The 25,316-nt window shown below is 32.8% G+C and overlaps 1 protein-coding gene across 1 annotated transcript; it reads right to left on the reverse strand.

Annotated features, from left to right (window-relative positions):
- Positions 1-23,529: 23,529 nt before the first annotated feature.
- LOC133335809 (uncharacterized) lies at positions 23,530-24,642 on the reverse strand. The gene has a single exon (XM_061544106.1). The coding sequence runs from the start codon at positions 24,640-24,642 to the stop codon at positions 23,530-23,532; it is 1,113 nt and encodes a 370-aa protein (XP_061400090.1).
- Positions 24,643-25,316: the final 674 nt, after the last annotated feature.

Here is a 25,316-nt window from a genome sequence, read left to right on the forward strand (position 1 = left end):
GAACCGATTTTCCCGAAACTCACAACTCATCATTCTAGGCTTAATTCAGTACGCTGTGCCAAATTTCGTGCAAATCGAAAGATACAAAGGGACATTAGTGCACTATTTACCTAAAATCGGACGAAAATATATAGGGAGCTATATGTAAAACTGAACCGGTTTTCACAAAATTTAATACACATCACTCTAAGCTTAATTTAATACGCTATGCCAAATGTCGTGCAAATCGAAATATATTTAGGGACTTTGGTGCACCATTTGCCTTAAATCGGACGAAAATATATATATGAGAGCTTTATCTAAATATGAACCGATTTACTCGAAACTCGCCGGACATCACTCTGGACACAATTTAGTGTACTATGCAAAATTTCATGCAAATCGAAAGATATATAGGGACTTTTGTGCCCCATTTACCTTAAATCGGACGAAACTATATACGGGAGCTATATCTAAATCTGATCCGATTTTCTTCAATTTCAATAGGGTTTGTCCTTGGGCCAAATAAGTGAGCTGTGAAGGGTATTGAATGTTCGACCTGGCCGAACAGAATTTATCGCTATTTTTTGTTTTGCCATAGCAGCCCTAAGCCAAAAAAATTGAAAGCTACAATGAAAATGTCCGAATATTAGAAACAATGTAATGCAATGAATTTGCATAACGAAAAACTGCATGTAATTATTTCCTTCTTTTTTTCGAAAGCCTTCAGGCATTTAAGTTTAGCTGCATAAAAAAATCAAACAAACAATGAGGTGATATTCTGATATTAATGATGATTTTAATGGACTTAGCCTTCAATGAAATGGTAGTTAATCAAATGTTCATCCACTAATGCATTGACTTAACGCTCATCTTTTTTTATGGTCCGCTGGAAATGTTTCGGGCAGTGATGATTTTTTTTATAATAGAACAAAAAAATTTTTTTTTTCGAAAAGCCAATGGTCAGTTTGCAATGCTCAGTTTTTGTTTTTTGCTCTATGTCGAGAAAAGTTTAGCCACCCCATTTTTAACATGCAACCAGTGCAACACCATCCACCACCCTAAACATCTATATTAAAGCTGCAATGACAGGCGAATACCCAACTTAAATAATATGTCTGTGTGAGTATGCAGTGACCCGCAAATGAATCAAACTGACCTTAGTGCCAATGTTGATTGCAATGGGGATGAAGGACAGGGGATAAGGATGATTTTTTAAATATTTTTCAAAAAATATAAAAAAAGCGTTAATCGAACCGTTCGAACTTAACGACGTTTTTTTTCTTATTGGAGCCGATTTGGAGTCCAATAATGCACTTTAGGGGATTCTTATCAAAGACAAAAATGTTATCCATCAAATTCTACTATAGATCACCGAACACAAGATATCGGCACATATAATATTTATTAATAATACTTCGAAATCAAAATCGTAATAAATCGGCTAGTTGTTTACAAATTTTCTTGATATTTTTTAGTTCGGATAATTTTAGACTGCAATACTTTATTTTAGGGCAAAGATGTCAATGAAGAAAATATTCTACATCAAATTTTAGTATAAGTCACTGAAGAAGAGAAGCTGGTATCGATAATATTCACCAGTAAAATATTGAGGCTAATATGAAAGAAAAAATATAAAAAATTGATTAAAAATCTTTTTGATACATTTTTTGTTTGAAGCTTTTCAATTTGTGACCAATTAGTCGCACTGTACATAATTTTCGAGGCTCGATGTCTATGAAAGAAATATTCTGCATCGAATTTCAGTTTAAGTTACCGAATAATAGAAATCGGTATATATTATATGCAACAGAAAAAATCGGAATACATTTTGGTATTAAGAAATATTTTTGTACGAAAATTTCTATTGTTCTTTTATTTGAGTTCGACCCGATTTCAAGCGTAACATGTCATTATAGAAGCGCGATGTCAATGAAAAAAATATTTTGCATCGAATTTAACGATAGGTCACCCAACAAGGGAAATCGGTATATATAATATTTATCCTGGAAATATATACATTAATTTGTAGATATTAATGGTAATTGATTTTTTCGAACAATTTTTTACTTTGGTCGAGTATAGGGCAAATTGACCCCAAAAACTTTACTTTAGGAGGTTGATATCAAGGGAAGAAATATTCTACATCAAATTTCACTATAAGCCACCGAACAACAGAAATCGATATGTATAATATATATCAGTTGAAAATCGGAAAAAAATTCTTATAACAAATTATAAGAAAACATTTTTTTGGAAAATTTTATTCTCTACTCTTTTAGATCTGGACTTGGTTTTAATCATAAGATGTCATTTTAGAAGCGGGATGCCAATGAAGAACATATTCTATATCGAATTTCATTATAAGGAAATCGCTATTTATAATATTTATTTTAGAAATATATGTTTTAGATTGTATATGAACGATATTTCAATTTTTCGAACAAATTTTTTACTTTGGTCGAGTATAGGGCAAATTGACCCCAAAAACTTTAATTTAGGAGTTTGATATCAAGGAAAGAAATATTCTACATCAAATTTTACTATGAGTCCTCAAACAACTGAAATCGGTATATATAATATATATCAATAAGAAATCGGTTGAAGAGAATTCTGATTCTTTTTTTAAGACTGACGATTTTTGCCTCTTTAGTATTGGAGCCAGTGCTCGACGTTAATTTGTCACTTTAGGGCCATGATGTCAATGGAGCAAGTATTCTGCATCGAATTTTATTGTAAGTAACCGAACAAATGAAATCCCAATATACAATATTTCTCAACGAAATATCAATGTTATTGTTGGCAAATAAAAAATAATTTAGACATTGAATTAATTTCGTACCTTAATCGAATATAGGGCAAATGGGCCCTATAATCTTTACTTTAAAAGGATGATATCAATGGAAAAAATATTCTTGATCAAAATTCACTATAAGTTACCGAACAAATAAAATCGGAATAAATAATATATACCAGTAAAAAATCGGAATACATTTTGTTATAAGCAATTATTTTTTTTTACGAAAAATGTATTTCGTCCTTTTTATACCCTTCACCACACTGTGGTACAGGGTATTATGTCTTTGTGCATTTGTTTGTAACAGGCAAAAGGAAACGAGATAGACGCAATGTTCCTTTTGAGAATATGCACAGAATCACTTTTGAAGTCGATTTATGCATGTCCGTCCGACCGTCCGCCTGTCTGTCTGTCCATGTTAAATTGTAAACAAAGTACAGGTCGTATTTATGATCCGAATTGGATGAAATTTAGCATAGGCCACTTATTCTGCCCAAGGACGAACCCTATTGAAATTGGGAAAAATCGGTTCAGATTTAGATATAGCTCCAATATATATTTAACCGATTTAATGTAAACGGTCCCTATATATCTTTCGATTTGCACGAAATTTGGTACAGCCTAATCATTTAGGTCTAGAATGATGTGCGCAAAGTTTTGTGAAAATCGGTTCAGATTTGGATACAGCTCCCATATATATTTTCGTCCGATTTAAGGTAAATGGTGTACCAAAGTCCCTATATATCTCTCGATTTGTACGAAATTTGGCACAGCGTAATGAATTAGGTCTAGAATGATGTGTGTCAAGTTTCCTGAAAATCGTTTCAGATTTGGATATAGCTCCCATATATAGCTTCGCCCGAGTTTTGGGAAATAGAGCACCAAAGTCCCTGAAAATCGTTCGATTTGAACGAATTTTGGCATAGCGTACTGAATTAAGACTAGAATGATGTGTGCCAAGTTTCGTAAAAATCGGTTAAGATTTAGATATAGCTTCCATATATAGTTTCGCCCGATTTTAGGTTAATGGTGCACCAACGTCCCTGAAAATCTTTCGATTTGCACGACTTTTGGCATAGCGTACTGAATTAAGTCTAGAATGATGTGTGCTTAGTTTCGTGAAAATCGGTTCAGATTTAGATATAGCTCCATATATAGTTTCGCCCGATTTTGGGTAAATAGTGCACCAAAGTCCCCATATATCTTTCGATTTTGGGATAGCGTACTGATTTAAATCTGGAATGATGTGTGCAAAGGTTCGTGAAAATCGGTTCAGATTTACATTCACCTCTATATATATTTCCGTCCGATATGAAGTAAATGGTGCACTAACGATCCATAGCTAGGCCGATTGATACAACGTACCGAAGTTAATATAAATTAATCTCTGATAAGTTTCCTTGAAATCGGTTCAGATGTAGATATAGCATAGCTTCCATATATAATTTCGACTTTAGGATACATATGCTGAATATACCCAAAGTGGTGTAATATACCCATATAGTCGGCCCAGTCTGACATTACTACTTTCCTTACTGGTTTTATTTTAAAGTTTGGCCCAAATTTTCTAGAAATTCATCACTTTAGAGCCATGATCTCAAGGAAAAAAATATTCTGCATCGAAATTTACTATAAGTAACCGAAGACATAAAATCCCAATATATAATATTTATCAATGAAATATAACTGTTATTGATCGAACATGAATTATAATTAACAAATTGGTTTAATTTTGAACTTTGGTCGAATATAGGGCTAATGGACCCTAAAATCTTTACTTTAGAAGGATAATGTCAATGTAAGAAATATTCTTTATCAAACTTCACTATAGGTCACTGAACAAATTTAATCGGTATATATAATATATAGCTGTAAAAAAATTCAAATACTTTTTGTTATAAGTTATTATTTTTCTACGAAAAATGTATTTTGCACCTTTTTGAGTTGGACCCGATTTGATACATAATATATCGCTACATTAAATTTCACTATAGGCCACCGAACACAATAAATCTTTATATATAATATTTATCATAGAAATATTAGTATTAATTTTGGGTATATAAATGAACAATTTTTATTTTTTTGGATGAATTTCAAACTATTCTCAAAATATATCCTGTTCTCAAAATATATCCTGCACAGGGATTATAGTACTACAGAAAATATTTGTAAATATTTTTTATATTCTCTAGTTGTATTAAAGGGTTAATAGTTCTAACTGAAAAATCTATGAATTTATATTTGCCATTATATTCAAAATATCCTTCCATAATCCTAAGTACTGGAGCAAAATGTTATTAAATTGCCAACCAACATCCATTTATAATCCGATCATATGGAAATTATGAAACTATTAGCATGCTACCGTTACAGAAAATCAGCTTATCAGCGATAGCAATCAACACATCTAATGCCAAGTTTAATTTTTTTTAACGAGAAGTGGCTTAGAGATTTGTAAGCAAAAAAAAAATCAAATTTGAATATTAAAGCAGGACATAAAGGCCTATAATACCTCAATATGGAAAAATCACCCCTTTTAACTTCTCTCCTCATTTCTCTCTTCCTCATTCTCTCCCCTACTCACAAACCACCCATCCACACACAAAACTCATATTCTAATTGCCAAATATTTTATAAACAAATGGCTAAGAAGATGTAAATCTCTTCGATGCGGCCTAGCAATAGGCTATGCTTATATCAAAATATTAACTAAAGTCCTCTACATGTGGTAGAATTAAAATTGAAATTTTATTTACTTAGGCAAATCTACAAGCCAACGTATTTTCTTATTGTCACAACAAGGACAGTTACTATACCAAGGATATGCAAAATCCTTTTTTTATTTATTCAAAATTTCGTTAAACAAATATGTGAAACTAAACCAAGTGATATTTTGCCACCACCACTAACAGAGACACTTTGGCGGATCCTTACCACCACCATCATGCCACCCTAATTCTGCTACAAATAAACAAAAAGGATAACACACCTTCTGTAAAATAAAAAAGGGTTAAATTTGTTGTGTTATTCGATACCTTGATGTTTGCATATTAACCGGCTATCCTTATCACTTGCTGTCTATTTATTTTTTTGACTTTGATTAATCAAATAAGGGAAATCAGTTCACCTAGTTTTTAGGGAGATTAATGAATTCTAAATTTGCAATGTTGCAAAGTGAGGGGTGAGTGGGAAATGTTTGCATGTGCAAAAAAAGGATTAATTTTGTTATCCCTCTTCGCCACAATTATCCTTTTTTAATGAATATTTCGTTTACGTGACATCTATAAATTTCTGCCACATTGTTATTAAAGGGTAATTAGATTTTGATTTGGATTGCATATCGATATCAGGTTAACCTGATACCGGATTGAAAAAGAATGTGTGGGGATGTTCTTTAAATTGAAAAAAACCGCAAATGTTCAGAAGGATGGGTGTAGATTTTGTGCACAGGGGTGGGGTGAGAGTGAGGGTGAAGTGTGCTACCCAGGTTGGTTTCCTTTGGTGTTAATTTAAATTGTTGTCAAATAGAGCAGAAATCACCTACAATTTTTAACTTTAGGAGACAAATACCAATGGAAGAAATGTTCTCCATCAAATTCTACTATAGGCCATCGAACACAAGAAATCGGAATATATTATATTTAGCAATGAAATATCGAATTTAAAAGCGGAAATAAGAATAATATGTCTTGCCTATAATTGCAGCCCAACTTTTCACAATTAAATACAAAATATACACATAAATATTCGTTTTAGGGGAAGAGTGATAAGGGAAAAAATATTCTCCACCGAATCCTACTATAGGTCACCGAACACAAGAAATCGGTATATATAATATTTAGCAATGAAATATCGAAATTAAAATCGGAAATAAGAATGTTGTCTCTAATAATTGTAACTCACCTTTTTCAATGAAATGTCAAATTTTTACATAAATGTTGATTTTAGGGAAATTGTTTTAAGGGAAAAAATATTCTCCACCGAATTCTACTATAGGTCACCAAACACAAGGAATCGGTATATATAATATTTAATAATAAAATATGAAGAGCAAAATCGGCAATAAAATCATTAAATTATTGACAGATGTATTCATTATAATTTCTAACCTATTCAAATTAAACGCCAAATTTCCACATAATTATTCATTCTAGGGGGAGGGTGTTAAGAGGAGAAATATTCTCCATAAAATTCCACTAGAGGTCATCGGACGCAAGAAATCGGTATATATAACATATAGCAATGAAATATGGAATTTAAAATCGGAAATAAGAATAATATGTCTTGCCTATAATTGCAGCCCACCTTTTCCAATTAAATACCAAATATTCACATAAATATTCATTTTAGGGGAAGAGTGATAAGGGAAAAAATATTCTCCGCCGAATTCTTTTATAGGTCACCGAACACAAGAAATCGGTATATATAATATTTAACAATGAAATATCAAGAACAAACCCCGCAATGATATGATTAAATTATTGGCTCACGTATTCATTATAAATTCTCATCTATTCAAATAAAATGCCAAATTTCCACATAAATATTCATTTTAGGGGAAGAATTTTAAGAAAAGAAATATTCTCCACAAAATTATACTATAGGTCATCGAACACAAGAAATCGGTATATATAATATTTAGCAATGAAATATCGAAATTAAAATCGGAAATAGGCATATTAAGTTTTGCCAATAATTGCGACCCACCTTTTTCAATTAAATGCCAAATTTTTACATAAATAATAATTTTAGAGAAAGAGTGTTAAGGGAAAAAATATTCTCCACCAAATTCGACTATAGGTCACCGAACACAAGAAATCGGAATATATAATATTTAATAATAAAATATCAAGAGGAAAATCGGTAATAAAATCATTAATTTTATTGACAGATGTATCCATTATAATTTCTCACCTATTCAAATTAAATGCGAAATTTCCACCTAAATATTTATTTTAGGCGAAGGATGTTAAGATATGAAATATTCTCCACTAAATTTAACTTAAGGTTACCAAACACAAGAAATCGGTATATATAATATTTATTAGTAAAATATCGCCATCAATATAGGTATCATAAACGACTATACCAATTTACCCACAATATTTACTGCATATCGCATTGAGACCAATTTACACACCCGAACACCATTTTACACTTATCATGCCAAAGGAAAATATTCTCTCCATCAAATTCTACTGTGGGTCTCCAACCATAAGATATTGATATATATTATATTTCCTCATAAAATATCGATATCAAAAACGATCAAACAAATTACATCATTTGGTCAATTTTCATAGTTTAATGCGCATATTTCTAATTTGCTCCATTTTGGGTCTAATACTTCACTTAAGGTGATTGGTTTCAAAGAAAGAAATATTCTCCACTAAATTCTACTATAGGTCACTGAACTTCAGAAATCGGTATATATAATATTTAATAACAAAATATTAATAGCAAAATTGGTAATAAAATTATAAAAGTATTTTCAGATATGGTTGTAATAGTTTTTGACCTTTTCCATTTTAAAGTCTAACAATCACACAAAAAATTAGTTTTGGTAATTAATATCAAAGGAAGATATATTCTCCACTAAATTCTACTATAGGTTACCAAACATCGGTATATATAATATTTATTAGTAAAATATCGGCTAGAATATAGGCACACTAACAACAACTCAATACTTCCGCAAATTTTATTGCATCTCGTTCTGAGGGTAAGTTTCCCCCCTAAACATCACTTTAGCCTAATGACTTTAATGCAGACTATTTTCTTCATCAAATTCTACTATAGGCCACTGAACATCGAAAATCGGTATATATAATATTTCCTTATAAAATATCGACATCAAAAATGGGTAAACGAAATTGACATCATTGGACAAATAAGCACATTGTTATGTACTATGATTTTAATGTATCTGTGGTCATTTTGGAACAAATATTTCACATTAGGTGATTGGTCGCAAAGGAAAAAATATTCGTCACTTAATTCGACTATAGGTCTTCAAATACAAGAAATCGGTATTATATACCGATTTATCATTTATCATTAAATATCAAAAAGAAATTGGAAAAAAAATTTGTTTGGCTTGCATTTATACAATGATTGTGGTACATCTTTCGAGTCAAGGCCGATTTGAACCATAATAACCCACATTAGGTGGAAGCTGTTAAAGGAAAAAATATTCTCCATCAAATTCCACTATGGGTCACCGAACACAAGAAATCGGTATATGTAAGATTTACCAGTAAAATATCTGCTTAAAATGCGATTTTATTTTTTGAATGGTTTCTATAATTTAATTTGCACCTTTGTCGAGTTGGTGGCATTTTGAAACTCAATAGTTCACTTTAGGAATATGGGGCTAATGGGAGAAGTATTCTACATCGAATTTCGTCATATGTCCCCGACTAAAGGAAATCGGTATATATAATATATAGTAGCCAAAAATTGTGATAAATATCGGTTAAAAATAAGAAATTAAGTAAAAACATTTTATTTCCGGAATTTAGTATGTAGCCTTTTGATTTGGTATCAGTTAGGCCCACTGTGCACAATTTTTTTAACATGGTCTCAATGAAAAAATGTTCTACATCGAATTCTACTATAAGTCGCCGAACAAAAGAAATCGGTATATATAATGTATATAAGAACAAAATCGGAATCAATTTGGGTAAACTAATTAAAAATTCTTTGTAAATTTGATTTTAGTTTTTTTTCGATCAGCACCCGATTCTGCGTGTTATATGACACATTAGTGGTATGATGTCAATGGATAAAATATTCTACATCGAATTTCACTATGAGTCACCGAACAAGAGAAATCGTTATATACAAAAAATATCATTAAAAATTTGGGATCAATATTGGTGTAAACATTTAAATTCTTTGTAAATTTTATTTTAGACCTTTTTCGAGTTGGGCCCAAATTTAGACGTTATATGACACTTTAGGGGCATAATGTATATATGAGATAAAGCAGTGAACAGTCGTTAATAATTAAATGTAAAAATAATGGTAAATATAAAATTAATTGAAATTATTTTTTTCGCAGAATTTTGTTTGTGGAATTTTGATTTGAGATCAATTAGACCCACTGTGCATAAGTTTTGTAACTTGGTGACAATGGTAGAAATATTCTGCATCAAATTTCACTATAAGTCACCGAATAAATGGAATCGATGTATATAATATATATAAGAACAAAATCAGAATCAAGTTTAGGTTAAAACTTAAAATTCTTTGTAAATTTTATTTTAGATTTTTTTTCGAGTTGGACCCAAATTTACCATTATATGACACTTTAGACACATGATTTCAATGGAAGAAATATTCTTCATTAAATTTCACTGTAAGTCACCGAACAAATAAAATCTGTATCTATAACATTTAACATCGAAATGTGGGGTACTAATTTCGGTATATAAAGTAGAATTTGTATTTTTGAGCTAATTTTGCAATTGCTCGAATACCTTGCAATTTTCCCCTTATATCTTTATTTTAGGCGAATAATGTCAAGGACAGATATATTCTACATCGAATTTCACTATAAGTCACCAAATAAATCAAATCTATAGCTATAATATTTAGCATAGAAATGTGGGGTTCTAATTTGGGTATATAAAGAGAAATTTGTATTTTAGAGCTAATTTGGGAAATTTTGGAATACGTTGTAATTTTCCGCTTTTACCTTAATTTTAGGTGAATGGCATCAATGAAAGATATGTTCTACATCGAATTTCACTAGAAGTCACCGAACAAATGAAATCGGTATCTATAATATTTAACTTAGAAATATGGGATACAAATTTGGGTATATGAAGTGAAATTTGAACTTTTGAGTTAATTCGGTAAGTTCTCGAATAGCTTGCAATTTTCCGCTTATATATTTATTTTAGGAGAAAGATACTAATGGAAGATATATTCTATATTGAATTTCACTATAAGTCACTGAACAAATCAAATCTCTACAGACAATACGTTTAATAGAAATATGTCTATTACTTTGGGTATATTATGTGGAATTGGTATTTTTAAGCTCTTTTTGGAATTATTCGAATGCCTTGCAATTTCCCCTCCATATCTTTATTTTAGGCGAACAATGTCAATGAATGATATGTTTTACATCGAATTTAACGGTAAGTCGCCGAACAAATGAAATCGTTATCTTTAATATTTAGCACTGAAATATAGGTATTACTTTGGGTATATAAAGAGGAATTTGTATTTTAGGGCTAATTTGGGAAATTTTGGAATACGTTGCAATTTTCCGCTTTTATCTTAATTTTAGGTGAATGGCATCAATGAAAGATATGTTCTACATCGAATTTCACTAGAAGTCGCCAAACAAATGAAATCTCTACAGACAATACTTTTAATAGAAATATGTCTATTACTTTGGGTATATAAGGTGGAATTGGTATTTTTAAGGTCTTTTTGGATTTATTCTAATACATAGCAATTTTCCCCCTATATCCTTACTTTAGGCAAACGATGTCAATGAAAAATATATTCTACATCTTATTTCAGTATAAGTCACCGAACAAATGAAATCGGTATCTTTAATATTTAGCTTAGAAATATGGGATACAAATTTGGGTATACGAAGTGAAATTTGAATTTTTGAGTTAATTTGGTAAGTATTCGAATAGCTTGCAATTTTCCGCTTATATATTTATTTTAGGAGAAAGTTGCCAATGGAAGATATATTCTACATCGAATTTCACTAGAAGTTACCGAACAAATGAAATCGTTATCTATAATATTTAGCACTGAAATATAGATATTACTTTGGGTATATAAAAAGGAATTTGTATTTTAGAGCTAATTTGGGAAATTTTGGAATACGTTGTAATTTTTCGCTTTTATCTTAATATTAGGTGAATGGCATCAATGAAAGATATGCTCTACATCGAATTTCACTGTAAGTCACTGAACAAATGAAATCTCCACAGACAATTCTTTTAATAGAAATATGTCTATTACTTTGTGTATATAAGGTGGAATTGGTATTTTTAAGGTCTTTTCGGAATTATATCCTATATCTTTATTTTAGGTAAACGATGTCAATGAAAAATGTGTTCTACATCGAATATCACTGTAAGTCACCGAACAAATGAAATCGGTATCTATAATATTTAGCACAGAAATATTACCTATATTTCTATGCTATTACTTTGGGTATTAAAGAGGAATTTGTATTTTTGATCTAATTTGAGAAGTTCTGGAATACCTTGCAATTATCCGCTTCTATCTTTATTTTAGGAGAATGTTGCCAATAGAAGATATGTTCTACATCGAATTTCACTATAAGTCACCGAACAAATGAAATCGGTATCTGTAATATTTAGCTCAGAAATATAGGTATTGATTCAGGTATATAAAGTGAAATTTGAATTTTTGAGTTAATTCGGTAAGTTTTAGAATACCTTGCAATTATCCGCTTCTATCTTCAATTTAGGAGAAAGTTGCCAATGGTAGATATATTCTACATCGAATTTCACTTGAAGTTGCCGAACAAATGAAATCTCTGCCTTCAATATTTATAGTAGGAATATGGTTACTTTTTTGGTTATGCAAGGTGTAATTTGTATTTTTTATCTAATTTTAGAAGTTCTGGAATACCTTGCAATTATCCGTTTCTATCTTTATTTTAGGAGAATGTTGCCAATAGAAGATATGTTCTGCATCGAATTTCACTATAAGTTACCAAACAAATGAAATCTCTAACTACCATATTTATTATAGAAATATGGCTACTACTTTGAGTATATAAGGATAAATTTATATTTTTACCAAAGTTAATTAATTAACCTAATTTCCCGAATACCTTACAATTTTCAGGTTATATATTTATTTTAGGAGAATGAATCCAATGGAAGAAATATTCCACATCGAATTTCACTATAAGTTACCGAAGAAACGAAATCCTTATCCACAATATTTTCAATCGAAATATGGGTGTTAAATTGGGCATATAAAATGGAATACCTTTAATTTGCATAATTTCGTCTTTTTTCAGAAATCCTGCAATTTGTCCCCCAAATTTTTATTTCAGGCGGATGTTAGTAAGGGAGAAAATATTCTGCATAAAAGTTCACTAGGAGTCTCTGAAGAAGTCGAAGCTGTAGGTTTAAAATACAGCTCATAACCGTAACAAAATTTTCGGCTATGTTAATATGAGGAATGAAAAACTGCCTTAAGTCATACAAAAGGCTTTGTGAAATGATCTGAGGCCCCACAGCAAAGCAAACTGTGAACATCCAACTCAGAAAAAAAATTGGAAATCAAAAATTTGTTTTGTCTTTATATTTAATTGATTTTTGTTGTTGTTCTAAAAAATTTTGGTCCTGGGAAATTGTCGCCTTTGAGCAAATAATTAACAGTTTCATTTCGTTTCATTTCTTTGACCCATTTTCCATTATTTGCTCGCCACACCTCAAGGCAATTGGGTGACCAAAATTTTATTTAAAATATATCCTTTCTATTGTCCTTTCAATAAAAGAAAGAAACTACATAGCTAAGAGGCTTTTAAAGTTGACAGTTATGTGGCAAAAGTAACCGAATTCCGGGACACTTCTCTGCGTATTGAAAAAACGCAAAACATTGCACAATTGCCACTTTTGTTTATTTAAGAGTTGACAATTTGGGAAATATATAGGAAATGATTTTTGGGGGAACAACAACAAAAAACCATGCTGACAACCTAAGTAAATAAGCCAAACACGCAAAGGGAAATGTCATGAGAAATGCCCAAGGACATGTCGGGCAAAGATGTTTGCTTAAGACCAAAGGCAATTGGAAAAGGAAAAACGTTTTGCAAAAAAGAAATTCTGTTCGATTGCTGTCTTAAGGATGTCTGGGCAAGGATTAAAAAAGAAAACATTTGGCAGTTGGTTGGTTTTTGGCAAACCAAAAAAATACAGGACTTTTTTTAGTAAACCCAAAAAAGGGTATTTAAGAATTGCATGGCAAATGAAATTGATGAAATGCAATCATTGGTTTATTTAACGCAAAGGATTGCCCATGAAAAAAAATCATGGTGAAAGGGGGTGTTTTGTTAAGAAATGTGTGGAAGAACAGGATACCAGTTGCATTGCCCAATAAATCGTGGGTATTAAGTATTGCAAATGTGTGTGATTGCCTAAATTCCAAAGCAATTTATTTTTGCACAAGTCGTATTTTTTAATTTCAAAGGATTTAAAAGGTGCATTAAAAATATCGGGAGCGACCAACAGATCCTTACCGCAACACCTTGGTGCCCTAAGGCCAGACAACTAAACAAATTCTTTGTAATTTTTTCTAGAAAAGACATATGAAGGGGGTATTTCTTAGCTTCATACTCTCATAAAAGAGAGAGAGAGAGAAAAAAAGAGAGTGAGACCACCTTTCTTTCTTTCTCTCTCTCTCTCTCTCTTTAAGGATACACTTTGTTACATTCTGTTTGATTGTCACTCGTTCTTCAACCCTTTACTTCCATAACATGAGTCCTTTAGATCATTACAATTTTAATTAGCATTTTTTGTTCATGACTCGCATCCTTGTTGTCTCTTCTACAAGTCCTTGTTTTATGCCCATAATGTCAAATCACTTAAACAACAAGGATAAAATTTCTTTCATTTTTAACTCCTTTAAATTGTTGTTAAATTCATCAATTTTTCTTGTCTAATTTACAATATTTGTTTGTGTTTTTCGAACAATAGTGTCAGAACATGCGGAGGTTAATTGAAAACCAGTTTAAGTTTTTTATATGACAATAAAAGGACATTGAAAAGATTTTTGTGGATATTATTTGAGGGAACAATGTTTTGTAAATAAATTCTATTTTTATGGAAATTTTAAGGACAAAAAGGATACATTTTTATTACTAAGGATGTCCCGAAAACTAACGAGGAAAGTAACTAAAGTCTTATAAGGACGGGGATATTTAAAAACTGTTCTTCTTCTATGGTATGGAGGGTATATTAAATTTGGTATTCCGTTTGTAATATTCATTTCTGACCCTACAAAGTATATATATTTATATATATATATATTCCTGATCAGGGTAAAATTCTTAGGCGATCTAGCCATGTTCTTCCGTCCGTCTGTTGTAATCACGCTATCTTCTGAAGGAATGAGATAGATCGCCAAAATTTTGCATAAAGTCGTCTTTTGCCTGTAGGCAGGTCAAGTTCGAAGACTGGATATATCGGTCCACGTTCAGGCATAGCCCCATATGAGGGTACCGCCTAATTTTAAATTTTTTCTTAAGCATATTTTTCAATCGAATTCGCTGAAATTTGGTACATTGGGTTCTTTTTGGGTACCAAATTTCTCCACTAAAAATTATAAATATAGGCCCCCATTTTTTAGATGCCCCCAAATTTTCGGTATTTTGAGGTTCTTATGCGCGTTTTCAACCGAATTCGCTGAAATTTGGTACATTGCACTCTTTTTGGGTACCACATTTCTTCACTAAAAATTTAAATTGGTATTTTTGTAGCCATTTTTCTTGAACGCGTTTTTCAATCGAATTCGTTGAAATTTGGTACATTGGGTTCATATTGGGTACTAAATATCTCCACAAAAAATTATAAATATAGGTCCACTTTTTCTGGTAGCCCCCAATAACGGTACCTCCCAATTTAAGCGCAGATTTTTATTAAAAAATATTTTTTTGATCCCATTTTAAGCGTAGATATTTATACCCTTTACCACACTGTGGTACAGGGTATTATGTGTTTGTGCATATGTTTGTAACAGGCAAATCACTTTCTGAGTCGATTTATGCATGTCCGCCTGTCTGTCCGTCCGTCTGTCCATGTTAAATTGTAAACAAAGTACAGGTCGCATTTATGATCCGATTTGGATGAAATTTGGCACAAGTCACTAATTTGGCCCAAGGACAAACGCTATTGAAATTGGGAAGAATCGGTTCAGATTTAGATATAGCTCCCATATATATTTTCGTCCGATTTAATGTAAACGGCCCCTATATATCTTTCGATTTCCACGGAATTTGGCATAACGTACTGAATTGGGCCTAGAGTGAAGTTTGCCAAGTTTCGTAAAAATCGGTTCAGATTCAGATATAGCTCCCATATATATTTTCGTCCGATTTTATGTAAATTGTGCACCAAAATTCCTATATATATATCCTTCAGAATGATGTGTGCGCGAAATTTGCTATAGTCCGTAAATATATCATTCGATTTGCACGAATTAACTCTAGAATGATGTTTGCTAAGTTTCGTCAAAATCGGCTTATATTTAGATATACCTCCCATATATATTTTCGTCCGATTTGATGCAAATCGTGCTTTAAACGCCCTATATATTCTTCGATTTCAACGAAATTTCGCACAGCGTACTGAATTGAGACTAGAATGTGGTGTGCTAAGTTTCGAGAAAATCGGTTCCGATTTAGATATAACTCACATATATAATTTCGTCCGATATAAGGTAAATGGTGCACCAAAGTCCCTATATACCTTTCGATTTGCACGAAATTTGGCACAGCGTACTGATTTAGGTCCAGAATGATGTGTGCCAAGTTTCGAGAAAATCGGTATAGATTTAGATATAGCTCCCATATATAGTTGCGTCCCTTTTAAGGTAAATTGTGCACCAAAGTCCCTATATATCTTTCAATTTGCATGAAATTTGGCAGAGAGTAATGAATTAGGTGTGCTATGTTTCGTGAAAATCGGTTCAGATTTAAATATAGCTCCATATATATAGTTTTTTCCGATTCTATGTAAATGGTGCACCAAAGTTCCTATATACATACCTTTCGATTTGCATGAAATTTCGCACACCGTACTGAATTAAGTCTTGAATGATGTGTGCTAAGTTTCGGAAAAAATTGGTTCCGGTTTCGATATCGCTGCCACATATTCATATATATTCGTCCGATTTTACATAAATGGTGCACCAACCTTATAATGTTTGTCCGATTAACACGATTTTTTGCACAACGTATCAAGTTGGAACTTGAATAACGTTATTGCGTTATGTTGAAATTGATGTAGATGCTGTCATAGCTTGCATATGTATTTTGAATGGATGTCTAAATGAAATTAAAATTTTAACAGTGCGGCGAGCGAATAGCATGTATTAATTTTGCTATAAGTCGTTTTTCATAAATTTGTCCCATGGTACGAAGTCGACTTTAAATCTGCCCAAATGAAATTAAATTTATCATAGGTTGCAGAAATACTTGTACAATATATATTTTTCGAGGACCCAAAAAGACGTGGATTTTTTAAACATATTTTTCAAGGACCCAAAAAGACGTGGATTTTTTAAACATATTTTTCATGGACCCAAATAGGCGTGGATTTTTTTAACATATTTTTCAAGGACCCAAAAAGGCTTGGATTTTTTAAACATTATTTTCAAGGACCCAAAAGGGGTGGATTTTTTTAAACATATTTTTCAAGGACCCAAAAAGGCGTGGATTGTTTTAAACATATTTTTCAATGTTAGTGGTCCTAAAGAGCCGAGGATTTTTTAAATATAATTTTTCATTGTGCTTAAAAATATGTCGTTAGTTTCGCCAAAGTATAATTTCACTTTTATACGATGTAGAAAATTTCTAAATTAATCTCCAAATATGACGGTCTTTGTAATAATAGAAATGTTGAAAATATTTAGACATGAACCTGTTGTCATCGAAATTGTAAGAAAAACAAGAAAAAAATACGTATTGTCGGAGTTAACACCCGCATATTTGACCAGAAAACAACGACCCACATTCGAGAAAGGCTTCAAGTCTGTTTCGAACAAAACATCCCTGAGACAATAAGAATAATATGCTGGAAAATAACCAAATGGTTAGCCTTTTGAGTCTGTGTGTTTTTGTTATTGGTATTGAATTCCCTTTGGCACGGGCGTTGAGGTGCTAACAAGTGTTTTGCGACCTAATTGATAACACAAACTGCGTATCGAACACGAACACGATGTGGGCACAACAGCTGTTGTCGTTTTTTCTTTAATTCCTTCATTCACAGAAAATGTTGAAGATAGGAGACGCATAAGAAGGAGTTAAAGGACACTTTCCTTTGTTGATTGTTATTGTTTCTCTTCAAATGTCTATCTGCTGCTGCGATATCCTGAATCATATTTCGTATAGGCGTGGACAATGAGTTAACGTTGGTTGGGAACTGTAACGAAAGAAATGTGGTTTGACTTTATTGATGGAATATAATATGGACGAGATCCTGTTAGCTGGAACATGTCATAATCTGTATGGCTTGTAAGCGTTAAACATTTTTTCAATATAAACGAAGATTTAAAAAACATATTTTTTGGTCCATTTTAAGCGTAGATTTTTAAAAAATATTTTGTTGTTTTCCATTATAAGATTTAAAAAAAAAAAACAAGATCCTACCCTATGCGTAGATTTTTAAAAAATATTTTCAATATATTTCCCATTATATGCTTAGATCAAAAATTATATTTTACATTTTTTTTAATTCAAAATATGGATCATAAAAAATATTATTTTGGTTCTCCACAGGAAATCCGTTTCAAGAAACCTCCCCCCTTCACCATCATTTTCCCACTTTACAATAAAAGAAATTTAACGGGAAAATAAAGTTTTACTGGTTATGAATTTTATGTTGAGGAAAATTGGAAATTCTTGGTTGAATGATTACCAACTAATCCATACTCATACTGGTAATAGGTTAAGAAGAGCCGATATGGTGGAGTGAGTGAACATTAAAAGGGTTGTCATTGAATTCGAATGATGGTTGGGCAGCCAACACTAATAATACGGTGGTAATGTATTACAATAAAAGGTGTGGGCGAGGGACTTGGTACCAAAAGGCAGCTGTTTTGCAGAATGCGGGAAAACAAGTGTTCTCTTTCTTTGGTTCCGATGATAATTGGGTGCCAGATGAAATAAAATTGTCATGTTACTCAGGGCGACGATCTAAGCCAGAAACAACAATTATTAAAATTGATTTCTTTGGACTTTCCAACTGAAAAGACTTCTAAACAATCCACGGCAATGTTGGAGCTTAGCTTTTTTTTAATTCATGCCTAGTTGGAACCTGGAAAAAAATATTTTTTTAAAAAATACACACCAATGGTGGAGCATTGAAAATATATTTTTAAAAATTTCATGGTGGAGCCTTGAAAAAATATTTAAGAAAAATTTAAAAAATACACGAATACGTTCGACACTTGAAAAAATATTTTGAAAAAATTCACTCCATATGATAGAACCTTCAAAACTATCTCTAAAATATCCACGTCTATGTTCGTCCATGAAAATCATAGTTCCATAAAATTTAAAAAAAAATCACGCATTATCTATCCTTATTAGTCGGGTGGCTATTTGAAATAGTTGAGAAAAAATCCATTTCTTTTTCCAAACATGCTGTTTTGACATTATTACGCTTAATGAAACCATTTAATATTTAAAGCCGGAAAGGCTTACTTATTATTGTTAGTGATTATGCCACGCTTCAGCTAACAGTTTTAGTTTAACCCATATTATGTTCCCTCAAAAAAGTCAAACCACATTTCTTTCATTACAATTCTTAACGACGTTAACTCATTGTCCACGCCCATGTGATTAATATTTCAGGATATAACAGCAGGTAGAAATGAGAAGAGTCCCTTAACTCCTTCTTATGTGTCTGCTTTTCTTCTTCAAAATTTTCTGTGGATGAAGGAATTAAAGAAAAAACGGGAACAGCTGTGCCCACACATCGTCCGGGTTGGTATTTTGATACGCAGCTTGTGTTATCAATTAGGTCGCAAAACACTTGTTAGCACCTCAACACCCGTGCCAAGGAAATTCAATACCAACAACAAGAACACATAGACTTAAAAGGCTAACCATTTACCTATTTTTTCAGCATATTATTCTTATTGTCTTTGGGATCTTTTGTTCAAAACAGACTTCAAGCCTTTTTTCGAATGTTTGCGGGTGTTAACTCCGACAATGTGTACTTTTGTTGTTCTCCTTACAATTTCGATGACAACAGGTTCATGTCTAAATATTTTCAACATTTCTATTATTACAAAGACCGTCATATTTGGAGATTAATTTTGAAATTTTCTGCATAGTATAAAGGTGAAACTATCCTTAGGCGAAACTAACAATTTAATTTTCTAAGGCCAGTTTTTTTTTAAATATCTTTTTAGGGACCATGAAAATTCATATTTTAAAAATCCTCGCCTTTTGGGACCTTGAAAAAATATATATTTTTTTTATTTCTCACCTATTTTCGGATCCAGGCCTTTGTAAAACTATTTTTAACCAATAAGAAAAGAAGTAAAATCGGACGGACCGACTATATGATACCCTTCAACACTATGGCTATATTAAACAGGACTATTAACATGAAATTGGATGAACTAAAATATAATTATATAAATGTGAATCTACTTAGATCAATCCCTAAACATTTTTACAATGGGACAAACGTATGTAAATCGACTTCAAACAAATATCAACCCGATGGGCTATGTCTGTACTTCCAGAAAACGCAACTAATTTATTCAATGCTAAATTTTGTACGTTGTGCAAAATTTCATGCCAATCTGACAAACATGAGGAGTTTTATGCACCATTTACTTAAAATCGGGCGAAAATATATATGGAAGCTACATCCAAATATGAACCGATTTCAACGAAACTTGTCACAGGTTAGGTTATACTAATTTCAGTACGTTTTGTTTCTATCAGCCATATATTGATTTCTTGGTGCGTCAATTAGTTATAATCAATCGAAAATATATAAGGGAGCTATATCTAAATCTCATCCGATCTTGGAACACATCATTCTAGACTAAATTCAGTACGCTGTGCAAAATTTCGTGAAAATCGAAAGTTTTATAGGGACTTTGGTGCACCATTTGTCTTAAATCGGACGAAAATATATATGTGTGATATATCTAAATCTGAACGGATTTTCACGAAACTTAGCACACGGCACTCTAGACTCAAATCAGTACGCTATGCCAAATTTCGTGCAAATCAAAAGATATATAGGGACTTTGGCGAACCATTTATATAAAATCGGACAAAACTATATATGAGAGCTATATATATATGAACCGATTTTCTCGAAACTTGCCACACGCCATTCTAGACTTAATTCAGTACACTATGCAAATTTTCGTACTATTCGAAGGATATATTTTATGTAAATGGTGCACCAACATTTACATAAAATCGGACAAAACTATATATGGGAGCTATATCTAAATCTGAACCGATTTTCAAGAAACTTAGCACACATCATTTTAGGATCAAATGATTTCGTGCAAATCGAAAGATATTTAGGGACTTAGGTGCACCAATTACCTTTAATCGGACGTAAATATATATGTGAGTCGATTTTCAGGAAACTTAACACGTGCAAATTGAAAGATATATAGGAACTTTGGTGCACGATTTACATAAAATCGGCCGTAACTATATATCGGAGCTATATTTAAATCTGAACCGATTTTCACGAAACTTAGCACACATTATTCTGGATATAATTCAGTACTCTGAGCCAAATTTCGTGCAAATCGAAAGATATATAGGGACCGTTTACATTAAATCGGACGAAAATATATATGGAGGCTATATACAAATAAGAACCGATTTTCTTGAATTTCCGTTAGGGTTCGTCCTTGGGCCAAATAAGTGACTTGTGCCAAATTTCATCCAAATCGGATCATAAATGCGATCTGTACTTTGTTTACAATCTAACATGGACAGACAGACGGGCGGACGGACGGACATGCATAAATCTGCTCAGAAAGTGATTTTATCTCGTTTTCTTTTGCCTGTTACAAACATATGCACAAAGACATAATACCCTGTACCACAGTGTGATGAAGGGTATAAAATATGGGTATATGGGGACTACCGTAAAAAGGGGGCGAATATTAAAAAATTTTTGTTAGAGAGATTTGTTACCATATACGACTACAAAATACCAAATTGCAGCGAATTCGGTTGAAAAGCGCGCTCAAGAACCCCAAAATACCGAAGTTTGGGGAATATCCTTATATGGGGGCTATCCGAAAAAATTGACCTATATTTATAATTTTTTGTGGAAAGATTTGGTACCTACTAAGAAGTCAAAATACTAATTTACAGTCAATTCGGTGGAAAAATACGATCAAAACCCCTAAAATACTAAAAATTAGGAAGTACCGTTATATGGGGGCTACCGGAAAAAGTGGACCTATATTTATAATTTTTTGTGGAAACATTTAGTGCCCCATAAAAACGGTTGAAAAACGATCTCTAGAACCCCGAAATACCGAAAATTGGGGGGTACTTTTATATGAGAGCTATGCCTAAACGTCGAACGATATATCACATCTTCGAACTTAACCTGCCTGCAGACAAAAGACAAACCTATGCAAAATTTCAGCACACTCAATTCCTTCCGAAGATTGCAACAGACGGACGGACAGACGCACGGAGAAGGCTAGATCGTCTTACAATTTTACCCTGATCAAGAATATATATACTTTATAGGGTCGGAAATGAATATTTCGATGAGTTACAAACAGAATAACAAAATTAATATACCCTCCATGCTATGGTGGAGGGTATAAAAAAATTAAATTTTCGGTCAACTTCATCTCAAAATTATTATCTGATCATCACCGAAAATTATAGGCGTTGCCCTTGACCATAACTGGAACTTCATAGAACATTTCAAAGCGATCAGAGCTATATTTCCGCCCTTCAGTGTGGTAATGGGTTACTAAATAATATCTGAATACGTAAGCATCTGTAAGTATTTAAGTGTATCTCCCACATCCGAGTACATACGACAACATAATTGGTATCAAATTAAAGGTCAACCATTCATCTTGGATATACTGTCAACTTCTGGGGCTTATGTCCTTCGGGAGTAAAAATATACGGCATAGAATACAAATTTCATTGTCATTGTTAAATGCCATTTTTCACACAAAAGTCAGGGTCCATTTGACCGGCTAAATATTGACCGATTTTTATCAAAACTGGCATGTTTATTCTTTGGTCCGCTCCTCTGCTCCATGTAAAAATTTGCGGCCTCTGGAGCGACCAGAAAAAACGAAAAAAATTAAGTATTTAGCCCATTTCATACCCTAAATATTAATCGACCAAAAATAATAGGGGTCTTTATTGGCCAGAACCCATCCTACATGCAAAATTTCCTAAAGATTGGTCCATAACTGTGGCCTGTATCGTATTTACAAATTATAATGGACGGACGAATGGACGGACACACATGTCTACATCGACTCAGCTATTCGAGATATGACGATCGGTATACATTAAGGTGGGCCTAGGACCAATATTTCGCGGCGTTACAAACTCTAGGGGCTGCACAAAGCTATAATACCCTGACAACAAAGTCAGCGTCTATGGTAGACCCTTACAAATATTTTTAAAAAAATCTACCCCTACATTAAGGCGCTGAAAAAAATGAATAAAATATTGTGAGGTTTTTGTTTTGTTTTTTTTTTATTTTTGCTTTTTTTTAATTAAAAATTAATAAAAAAACTTAAAATTAACTATTTATAGTATATAAAATATTTAAAACTAATTTTTAAAAATATATAACACTTAAAAATAAATACTAAAATAATTTTAAAATTAAAAAAAACACTTAGCAAACTATAAGCGTAATATGAAATAATTTCCCCCATGATTTTTTGAAAACAATTTTTGGTTTGAATTTTTTGGTTTTCGATAATTTGAGTCTTTTTTTCTCTCTCCTCTCTCTCTCAGCAACGTCAGCTTAAACATAAATACATGTCAGGGCCAAGCCAACCTCAAAATAGTTGGATGAGTCCACTTTATATTTTTTGGCACTGGAATTTTGACAGGCCTCGGCTGTGGACCTCCTCTTCAGATTAGGCCTTGGTAGGGGTGTGGCCAATTCAAAGGAGTCCTGTTGTTTATTTTGAGTTGGTGTTGGCAATTGTAAAAGTTCGGAGGTACTGAATTTTTGACCAGGATTGGGGGTAGCTGGTGAGGGTGTTGTGTTGGCCATCTGTATTGGAGAGGCTGGCTTTGGGGTTTTGGGACAAACAAAAGATTTCTTTTCCACACCCAAAAAACTTAAATCACTGCAGGGATCATCCCCAGCGGCATATGAAGGCGACAAAATGAAATCATTCACCGTGGCCACTTGGTTTTTCATCAAGGCCCTCTTTCTCAAGGTGAAATTAGTCTTCTTTTTCTTTTCTTCTTTGCGGGCCGAATCCAAAATGGCATCAATTAGATTATCCAAGGTTTGATCACCCATGCGATTGGAGAGAATGCCGGTGGTATTTTTAGCACACACTTTAGTTCCTTCTTCCTCCTCCTGAGCAATGGCCAAAAAGTCAAATTCCAATTTACGTTTCTTTGGCAAGGCCTTTGGGGCGATTTGTTTAACCTCTTGCTGCCGAGCCACTTCAGGGGTGCTGAAGTAACGACGCTTGGCCATGAAGGGATCAGGCAAAAGGCCCCTTAAGGCCAACTCCTGGCCGGTGAACATGCTGTTGGGAGAATATTCCTCTTCGAATTTTGGCAAAGTGGTGGCATAGTTGGGTACCTCACCGGCTGGCAGGGTCAAGCCCATGGTTGAGGGCCTTGGCTGTTGGTTAACTGGGGCCACAGTTTGTCGGCTCACCCTTCTCCTTTGTGGTGGACTGTTAACCGTTTCCGGAGTAATATTTAAAATATCCGCCAATGGAGTCAATACCAAGGGGCTATTGAGTTGACGATTAACCATGGGTGTGGAGGTCATCATGGGTATATTTTCCCGATTGGCAATGTTGGCCAACTTTTTACGTCTCCTAGCTTCAATGGACCGAGGTGTTCTATTCGAGGCAGCACGGCGGCTAACTGGAGTATCCTGAGGCATGATTTGGTTGGTAGATGAGGCAGCAGTCCACTTCAACATTTTTGTAGAAAATTTTATTTTTTTTTTCTTTATTGAATGAAAATCCCAATTTAATTTTTTTCCAATGGAAAATCCCTTTAAAATATTTTTTTTCGTTTTGAAAATTTCTTTTTTTATTCCCTGAGATTGTGTTCTGAATCGCTGTTGCTAACGAACTGATTTTAAAACAATCTCGTCGAGGTATTTATACCCAGTAAAAGACAGACACACAGCATCCGATCTACCTAGGTGATCTTCTTCTTCACACCCAAGATGCTGTTACACCTTTTGCACACACACACACACACACACACACACACATACACACAGAGATTTCCTTTTTTGCTCTATTTTCCTGATCCCTTTTTCTTAGGGTGAACAAAAAAAAAGAAGAAGAAGAAGTAAAAAATCTGCACACATTTGTCCTGTTGATTGCATAAAACCACCCCTTAGTTTTCCAACAACAACAACAACTGCTGTAGACAATTTCTTGGCTCGTTCCTTATGCTCGTGCTCTTGTTTTTCTTGCTCACCATAATCCTCTCTGCATGGTGCCCATTCGGTATTTAACCAATACACGGTGACAAAATTGTCTTGCTCCGTAGTAGATTTTTGCAGGTATTGGCGGTTTGGAAAATATGCAAATATTTATTTTT

This window comes from Musca vetustissima, unplaced genomic scaffold (assembly GCF_032173495.1).
Source record: "Musca vetustissima isolate MV318-11 ecotype Yass unplaced genomic scaffold, APGP_CSIRO_Mvet_v1 utg138922, whole genome shotgun sequence".
NCBI classification, from domain to species: Eukaryota; Metazoa; Arthropoda; class Insecta; order Diptera; family Muscidae; genus Musca; species Musca vetustissima.